We start from the raw sequence: 9,782 nt of genomic DNA, 5'->3' as shown, positions 1-9,782 counted from the left end.
TCCCTTAAAAATCCAAGGGAAGAGTCCAAATTAATCACATGGTAAGGTGACATTAAAGCTGTTCCTTCCCTTAGGAAAGCAGCTGCCTACCCACATGCCGCTAGCTGATAATGGCCACTCTTCATCAAATATTTATCCCGGCGCTTGCAGCCCTCCATCAGCCTCTAGCGTCATGCCAGGGATGGAAGCTGATTATTAAAACTGGTCATGAATGAGGCAGGCAGACTACGAAGTGCCTGGGATGGAAAGGGGGGAACATCAAAGCCCCATATTCTTCCTTAAAGGTCGCCTTCTGGAAGTGGAGGCTGCCTGCTGGGAAAACTTGAAGGGAGTTTGAGGACCTGTGCCTCCAAGACTCGGGCAGCTCTCGCCCCTTTCCTTCCTCTCCAGTGGGGCGGAAGGCAGCGAAGCCCAAGTCCTGGGGCCAGAGGCCTGACTCCAAGCCATGGGTTTATGAAAAGCAAAGAGATAACCTGCCCTGGCTCAAAGATGCAACTCCCTTCACATTCAAGGGGAGCGCTGGCATTTCATTAGTGCCCTCTTTGAAGCCTGCCCTTTGCAAAACTGAAAAAGAAGAGAAGGGAGGAAGGAATGGAAGCTGATTCAAAAAGCTTCCTGTATTGTATCTGGAATTTCTGATGCCCCTCTGTGTGGCTTCACTCATTACATGGGTGGAAGAGCCTGTCAGGCAAGAAATCATGCCTGGTGCTTAATGGAACCCAGGGACCAATTAACCATATTGAGCACCAATGCCAGTGGGCAGAGCACTTCTAAAAGGAATAGGAAAAGACCTTTCCCCTCTCCCCAAATAAAAGACAAATGCTATGTCAACAGCTTTTCAAGAGTGATCTTTTATTTTGTGAAAGTCCTAAGACTGATCCATTTATCAAAAGATGATTGATGCCCCAGTTCACAAACCATATCTTTTTCTCCTTCAGCAAATCCTGGAGCCCCAAGAGGGCTGCAGCCTGGGTGAAGTGGTGACATCAGAACCTGCCCTCCACGCCCAACTGCTGGACTGCAGCCTCCTGCAAGGCCTGGTGGATGTGCCTGACCTCTCTCTGGGACAAAGTCCGTTCCATGTGGCGGTAGGTGATGCGGTAGCAGTGGCTGGTCTTGTGTGTCCTACAGAGAGGAAGAGAACACAGGTGAGTGCGGGATGAACGAGGCTGTGACTGAAGGAGCAGTGTGGCTTGCCCTGGCTAGATCTCCCCAACTGCAGTGGAGAACTGAGGTTGGGATCCAGGTACCGCTTACCGCTAATAATCTGCATCTTTTACAGGGGAGAAGGTGATAGACAGGGAAACATTAGCTTGACCGAAGGAGGCTGCTGGTTTCCACTGGACTGGATGTATCCAAGTCCCCTGGGAAGGACGCTGACAAATTTGATTTTCTAGGCCACACTCTGGAGACTTGGATTCAGCAGGTGGGAGGTGGGACCTGGGCTTCTAAGCCTGTCCCAGGTTCCCCACGTGATTCTAACAAGCAGACAGGGTCAGGGGTCAACCCAAGTGTGCCTCCTTCATGTCATGGAAGGTAACTGTGTTTGTGAGGCACATTGCAGTATCAGCAAGGCTTGAGGCAAGGCTGAGGGACTCACTCTCTCAGCACCCCTGTTGGCAGTCCAGGAAGCATACAGGCCATATATGCCATGTATGTGCTGTGTAGACAATTACTTTAGTCTCTCCTTTACGACATAGGTGTCGGCTTGGCTTGCATGGAACAGCTGGGTAATTCTGGAATATGTGGCGATGACAGCAGTAGGGCCTTCTATCTGCATGGCAGGTGCTAAGACACACTGGTCAGTTGATCTCCTGAGAAAGACCCCTGGGCCATGAACTAGCAGGCCTGGCCCTGTCCCCAACCTGCCTCTCACTGGCTGTGTGGCTGGGTGTCTGACATCTCACCATCTCTGAATGCTCACATTTCTCTTCTATACAATAAGGGGACCTGGTCAACTTCAGAGCCACACAAATTCCTCTTTTCCCATCCGCAGCAGCAGCAGCACCACCACCACCAACAACAGAGGCAACCTAATCCCTTCTTGGCCTTGGGGGAGGAAACGGAAAGAAACTGAGGGCTCCCAGGCAAATTCCTTTTACGATGCCGTCAACCAGCCCTTAGCCTAGTCAGGGAGACTCCATGTGCCTTCTGGCAGGTGAGACAGGGCTGGGCCTTCAGTAATACCAGGGTCTTGAACAAATGGGCTTCTGGTGGAGCTGGCACCTGGGCCACTCCCAAATAATCACTGGAAACTGGTAGTCCCATTGATGCCACCTGAGTCCAGAGCCTTTGCTTCCAGGGGCCTCCCGATGCTTCACGGATTGCTCTCACTGGGTTCTCTCCTCTTTCCTCTCCCTCTCCCTCATCTGAATGCCAGAGCCCTTGGCTGGGCAGATTATGCCTGGTGCGTGAGAGTCTGCCTTGGTCCTGGCCTCCCTAGTCTGCCCCTTTACCTCCCCTTCCAGTGTCTCCTCCCCTCTCCCCGACTCTGGCTTGGTCATCTTTATCCTGCTTTTGTCCTTCCACTTTCAGGAAGGATAAGCTGCTATGCTGTGCCTCACAGGGTTATGTGAATTTCAGCCAAGTATGCAGCCCCCGTTTGGATCAAGCCACAGGAGGAAGTTACCACTGAGGGGCTGCGATAGGCAAGCTGGGCTGGGGGAGGAAGTTTTCTTTAGGGACTTCCTGGGGATTCCCGATAGCACATGGAGGCCTGCCCCATTCCCTCACCCAGTGTCAGCTGCCTGCTTTAGACCAAGGGAGAAATCAAATCCTCTCCCTACCTGGCTCTTTCTTTTTCAGTCCAGCTCAGGCCAATGGCTCTGCTCTGTGGACATTCCTCTGGGGTGGGGACCCTGACTCCTGGGGGAGGCACTGCTGCTCAAAGTGCCCCAAGGACCTCCCACAAAGTAGAGTCGTCTTTTCTCCTCACTCGCTGCTCCTAACAAGAGTACTCCAGGTACCATGCCCACCCCAGCCTTTCAGGCACCAAAATGCAGCCAGACAGAAAAACCTGGCTCTGAGAGGAAAACAGAGGCTCTCCAGGAGTGGGAGCATATGAAACCACATAGCCAAGACCCTGGCTGCCACCAAGTGCTGACCCATTCCATTCAAACTACAATTGTTCCATTTACAGTTACTTGTTTTTTGACAAGGGCACCAAGACCATTCAAGGGGGGAATGTCTTTTCAACAATTGATACTGAGACAACGGGATATCCACATGCAAAAGAATGAAGTTGAATCCCTACCTCACACAACACACACAGACTAACTCAAAATATATTATATATCTCAATATAAGAGCTGAAACTATATCATCCTTAGAAGAAAACAGATGAGTAAATCTTCATGACCGCATAGGCAAAACCTCCTTAGATGACACTAAAAGCACACATGAAAAAATAAAAAAAAATGATAAACCTGGAATTCATCAAAATTAGACATTTTCTTAATTCAAGGCATCAAGAAGGTGAAAAAGGAGCACATAGAATGGGAGAAGATATTTGCAAGTCATATACCTGATAAGGGATTTGTATCCAGAACATACAAAGAACTCTTACAACTCAACAATAAAATAGCCAACAACACAGTAAAAAAAGTACAAAAGATTTGAATAGACATTTCTGCAAAGATAAACAAATGGCCAACAAGCACATGAAAAAATGTTCAACTCCAGCCACCAGGGAAATGCAAATCAAAACCACCATGAGATACCACTTCAGGCCCATTAGGATGCCCTTTTAAAAACAAAAGGAAAATAACAAGTATTGGAGAAGATATGGAGAAATCAGGGCCTGTTTAGAAATTGACAGGGCTCTGCAAATTATAAAGTGCTAATTGGGTTTGAGGTGAAAGTATCATTGTGGCAACTGTCATCACATTGTATTTTTTTACTGGTTCACTTTGGTTCCTCCTAGCAGAAGAGCTGGTAACATGGCACCTCTAAAAGTTATTGCCAATTGAAGATGGATGGGGAAAAATCTGTTTTCCTATTTCTATGCACTCAGAAAAAGATCTCTATAAGGATTCTTGGGATTCAAATAGCTTATACAGAGGATTTTGATGAGTTAGGTGTAAATGATTCACAAATACGTGGATTATGAGATAAATTCTCATAATATATAGATATGAGAGAAATACTATTTAGCAGAATGTTTGTTTGGTGATTCTGTTGAATTCAATAGAATCACGTGAAAATCAACCAGATTTGCCTTTTCCTAACATGAATGATGACAGAGAATGCTTCCTTTTATTTTCTAGAAACTTCTGTGTGTAGCTTTCAGATGACAGGACATACTCCTGTCTTCCTTTGTCATGTTGGAGGGCTGAGAGAATGGAGCTGGCAAGTGGTCAGGAGTGGAGGACCCCGGTCCCTCATTCTTGAAGCGTCTCCCCAGGAAAGCCACAGGCACATGGAGCATGGAGCTGAAGATTCTTGGAGCTCATCAGTGAACAGGTAAGAAAACTGATTCCTCAAGTGAAAGATGCCCTCAGCAACCAACCCCAAGGGTCTGGACTCTCCTTCTGCTGGTTCTTTTATATCACCCAATGCAGTCTCTTTTAGACCAAAAGCTTTTCAGTCTTCCATCTGCCATGACCTAAACTGTCTCTTAGTAATAGCAGCAGCAGCAACAGCAAACATTTATGCAGCAGTTTTGTACACCAGGTACTGTGCTGAGGCATTCACATACACCACCTCTTTTAAGTGTCACAACCTCATTGAGTAAACAGCATTACTGACCCATCGGACAGATGAGGAAACTGAGGCACAAAGAGCATAAGTAACTTACCGATGCTCACACAGCTAATAAGTAAGTGGCAGGGCTGGATTCAAAGCTAAGCAATCTGGTGGGAATGTACAAGCCACAGTATGGTGGTTCCTCAAAAAGTTAAACACAGAATTACCATATAATCCAGCAATTCTACTCCTAGGAATATATCCTAGGGAATTGACAGCATGTGTTGAAACAAAAACATGTCCAAGAACGTTCATAGCAGTATTATTGACAACTGCCAAAAGATGAAAATGTCCATTAATATCTGTATAGATTGGCCGGGCACGGTGGCTCACGCCTGTAATCTCAGCACTTTGGGAGGCCGAGACAGGTGGATCACTTGAGGTCAGGAGTTCGAGACCAGCCTGGCCAACATGGTGAAACCCCAACTCTACTAAAAATACAAAAATTAGCCAGGTGTGGTGGAGGGCGCCTGTAATTCCAGCTACTTGGGAGGCTGAGGCACGAGAATCGCTTGAATCTTGGAGGTGGAGGCTGCAGTGAGCGGAGATCGCTCCACTGCACTCCAGCCTGGGCAACAGAGTGAGACTCAGTCTGAAAAAACAATTTTTTTTGGATGGATTAACAAAATGTGGTCTATCCACACAATGGAATATTATTTAGCCATAAAAAGGTACTGATTTTTATGAAGTACTGATACACGGATGGATACTGGATGGAATGTGGATGAACCTCAAGAACGGAAGTGAAGAAAGCCAGATGCAACAGAGCACATATTCTACAATTCCATTTATAGAAGATATCCAGAAAAGGGGAATCTATAGAGATAGAAGGCAGACTGATGGTAACCAGGGGTCGTAGGGAGAGAATGCCTCATAGGGATATGGATTTCCTTTGGGGTGATGACACATTTTGAAACTAGATAGAGGTGATGGTTGCACAACACTGTTCTTATACTAAATACCACTGAATTGTACGCTTTAAAAAATGGTTAATGTCATGTAAATTTTTCCTCAATGAAAATAATAAAAACTAGGAAATCTGCTTTCAGAGCCCAGCTATTAACTGTCACCCTCTTCCTTTAATCCCAATGTCCTCTAAGAAGTGACAAGGTTTGCAAGTTATGGAGAAGAGTAATTTCTTTTAATTGTGCTGTTAAAAAAAAGATGGAATGAGCCCATGCTCCTCTCTGGTTCTGCCCTTCCACCAACAACAGAGGGCACAGCTGGAGAGGAAGAATGACTGTGAGTGGGGTGGGCTGTGCCTGGGGCACAGATGCTTTGATGTCTTTCCTGCTTAAAGGGGCATTAAGAGGTGGTCTGGGAAGCCAGACAGCTGGCTGGGAAAATGAGAGGGCTGCAAGCGTAAGAAAGGAAGGGTAAGAGCATGGGGCCAGGGTGGGCACCACGAGGTTGCCACTGCCCTCCCCCAACTCATGCACGCACACTCATCAGGACAAGAAACCTGCCCCGGAGGAGAGAACAGGCTGCGCTGACTACCCAGAGTTTTAGAGGCAAATAAAAGTTCCCTTTTATGTACTTCACAGCTTCTACTCATAGGCAAAGTAAACGAGATTGCCCGTGACTGAGTCTAAGAGGTCAAATTCCATTATAAGGAGTTTGAAGAGAGATTCTAAAAAAATTTTTTTTGGTGCTACAATTTCATTGCATTGGGGTATTGGCTAAAATGAGTTGGTCACTGGATAGCGTTTGAATTTTTGAAAGATTTTGGTATAGGAATCTTAGAATGTTTGAACCTCCGGGGCTTTGACTGTCACCAGTTTATTCATAGATTCCTTTAGTTATTCAACAAACAGCATGTTCCAGTCACTGAGCTGGACACAGATAAGCATATGAAGGGGATGCAGTATCTGCCCTCAACCAGCTCACATCCGGGAGTTAGCAGCCTGCTGAGTCCTGCAGCAACCCAGGAGCCGGCTGAGCAGAGGACCGTCCCCGAGTACGCCCATGACAGCAGGAGGGGCTGGTACTTGCTTGGCAGTGAAGTCAGCCACATTTCACCCCACGTGGAACCTCATGTTCTCCTGAGATTGGCTCTTCAGTACATGATTTTTTCCACCTCCCCGAGAACACTGACATGCACTGTTTGTCTAGTACAGTGCAGCACTGCGGGGCGCACCAGAGGGCGTCAGATTATCCTGCCTGCTAGGAGCTTACCTCTTGAGAGGGGCAAACAGAATATAAGACAGCCCACGCTCCCTGCCATTGGCAGGTAATGAACGATGCCATGGTACATGCTGCGCCCAGGGCCCACCTCTTCCACTCTCCCACTGCCGCCCATCAGCTCCCCTTCTGAGAGATTCAGCCTGGCTCTGGAAGCTGGAGACATGACTCAAACTTATCCTGAACCTTACTTTCACTTGGATCCTGGTCCCTGCTCCAGTGTGACTGCCCCCTAACTTTACCATCCTGTACAAGAGTAGCTGCTTGTGTGGAAGCCGAGAGCCAGGGCCAGAGGGGCAGCCCCGTGTGCGCCGATGGGAGAGCTGGGCCGGATGGCAGAATGCAACACCAGGGAGGGGGTGGCGTATTTTGATGCCGCCTCCTACCGGAGCCCTTGGACCAAAGACAAGGATGTACAGGTGCTCAGTATAGTCAAGGCTGGATCAGTGAAGCATTCTCAAAACTACAAATGTTTAAAAGGGGTCCCTCCCCAGTGCATTTTTTTTTTTTTTTCCTGATCAACTTAAGTGATACAACGACCAAGTACCAAAAGTACTGCCAAGAGTGTCACTGCTCTCCAGTTCAACGTGTGCCAAGAGGCGATTTTCTAAAGAGCTCAGGGCTCTCAAGCCTTACTGGAAAGCTGGCACAAGGGGTCAGAGTGTTAGCGAGGGTTGGAATTCCTCTATCATACAACCCCTTGGTTTACCCTGGCAACCAAACAGGCTCTGAACTCAAAATAAAACCTTTCCAGGGGATGCAGCCAAATCCCAGCTCCTGCAACATCCACAGTGGTCTGCTTCTCCATCTGCGACAGAGCAGCGACTTCATGTTCTTGGATGATGTGCTCGCCACCTCCCAGAATAGATCACATACGACCAGCAGTCACTGCAGCTGCCATCTATTCATGCAGGGATTACTCAACAGGAGAGAGGATGCTGTCACGGGGCAGCTTCCATTTTCAGAGTAACAAACACTGGGTTTCCCCGGCTCACTCCTCATCTGTCTCCTGCTTTTCTGATGCAGAAGCTCAGTCTGGAGCTGCCCATGTCAGAGGCACCGTGCATGGCTGTGAGGGTCAATACATGCAACGCTTTAGTGGATGGGGCTGGACTCGGGCAAGAGGCACAGTATGGCAGGAGGAGGAGGAGGAAGTAGGGACAAGTTCCATGGCCTCTCCTGAAAACATAGAACTGAATGGGCATGGTGGAGTGGAGAACCAGAGTTCGCAGCTAGAGAAACTGTTCTAATTCCCGCTCTGCCCTTTACTATCTGTGCGACTCTGGGCAGTTTACATCACCCTCCTTGCCTCAATAACTCCATCTGCAGGGTGAGGCGAACAAAACTTGCTTTCCAGGGTTTGTGAAGGCTGAATGAGGGGGCACGTAGAGTATTAATACAGAGCCAGCCACCCAGAGTGGGTGCTGAATACCTACGCATCCGCCCCATCTTCCTCCTTTCCTCCTGCGGTTTACTGGAGAGTGGAATGGAACTGCGGGCGGGAGGGACTTGTATTTCTTCTGTGTTTCTTTTACCCTCGTCTGGGTTTGGACTCTGACTTTGGACGGAGGATGGGAAGAGATTCCTCCCCATGGAGCACGAATGCATTAGTTAGCTTTGGCTGCATCAGTGAAGTGAGGAGTGGAAGTCAGATTGGGCAGGATTTAAATAAGTGGTCTGGAAACTAAGTAAATCATTTTCCCCCTTTACCTTCCCTACGTTTTTTTTAAAACAAACAAACAAACAAACAAACACAAAAGGGAAGAGAGGATGAAATTCTGATCATGAGACTTAGGGTCTGATGACTCTATATGGCTTTCCTAATGAACTGCTCCGGGCTTAATGCAAGAAGAGGACACAGGCCTGGGAGGCAGGAGGCCCGGGTGCCAGCCCAGACTCTCGTGATGACTGTGTGAGTCTGGGTGAGTCATTCAACCTCTACTGGCCTCATTTTCGCCCCCAATGAGAGGGGTGGAATAAACGGGCTCTGAGGCTCCTTCTGGCTCTAGAATTCCAGGAGTCGCCTCAGAAGACAGAAGAGATCCTTTTATTTTTATGTATTTATCTATTTGAGACATGGTCTTGCTCTGTCACCCAGGCTGGAGTGCAGTAGCACAGTGACACAATTATGGCTCACTGCAGCCTTGACCTTCTGGCTCAAGCGATCCTACCACCTCAGCCTCCTGAATAGCTGGGACCACAGGCGTGCACCACCACGCCTGGTTAAGTTTTTGATTTTTTGTAGAGACAGGGTCTTGCTATGTTGCCCAGGCCAATCTCAAACTCCTAGGCTCAAGCAAAACTCCAGCATTCCCAGAGCCTGCACAGGAAGAAAGGGCAAGGGTAGGATGGGCCTGTGATACGAGTGATGAGAGCCAGCGGGAAGCATGCTGGCCTAATGAGGGCAGAGTGCAGCCTGGCAGGGCCCACTGAGAAAGCCGTCGTGCAGACCACGGGGCTCCAGCAGTAACAACACTCTGGACACTTCTTCAGCTCCTCCATCTATTCCCTTTGTTATTTCGCAAATACCATACACGCACTCCCCAGGGGAGGTTCTCCTCCTCGTTCTCGGAAGGGTCTGTCCTGGGCCTGACGCTCCTGTGGGGCCGTTCTGAGTGGTGCCTCCCCCAGCTCCCAGCCAGCAAACACCCGTGTTGCCGCTCCCTGCTGCTGCTGTTGCTGCTGTGCCTGTGATTTCCTCCCAGAGGGATTTCTGTTCCTCGGAGTCAGTCACAAGAAACCAGTCCAGATGGTTCCTCTGACAGTTACTGCCTTGGGAAAGACAACTCCAATCCAGGCCTTGATGGAGGCAGGGCCAGAGGCAGAGAGAGAGAGAGAGAGAGAGAGAGAGAGAGAGA

At 48.5% G+C, this 9,782-nt stretch overlaps 1 protein-coding gene across 3 annotated transcripts in view; it reads right to left on the bottom strand.

Annotated features, from left to right (window-relative positions):
* Window positions 1–832: 832 nt before the first annotated feature.
* The window catches only part of FARS2 (phenylalanyl-tRNA synthetase 2, mitochondrial), a 524,099-nt gene continuing 515,149 nt past the window's right edge, over window positions 833–9,782 (bottom strand). For all 3 annotated transcript variants that reach the window (XM_011962638.1, XM_011962637.1, XM_011962639.1), the window contains one exon: window positions 833–1,125. In XM_011962638.1, the coding sequence (XP_011818028.1) occupies window positions 987–1,125 (139 nt within the window). In that variant the 3' untranslated portion in view covers window positions 833–986. The remainder of the gene's footprint in view (window positions 1,126–9,782) is intronic.

This window comes from Colobus angolensis, unplaced genomic scaffold, assembly GCF_000951035.1.
Source record: "Colobus angolensis palliatus isolate OR3802 unplaced genomic scaffold, Cang.pa_1.0 Scaffold6, whole genome shotgun sequence".
In the NCBI taxonomy this organism is placed as follows: Eukaryota; Metazoa; Chordata; class Mammalia; order Primates; family Cercopithecidae; genus Colobus; species Colobus angolensis.
This window is presented reverse-complemented; position numbering and strand designations above follow the sequence as displayed.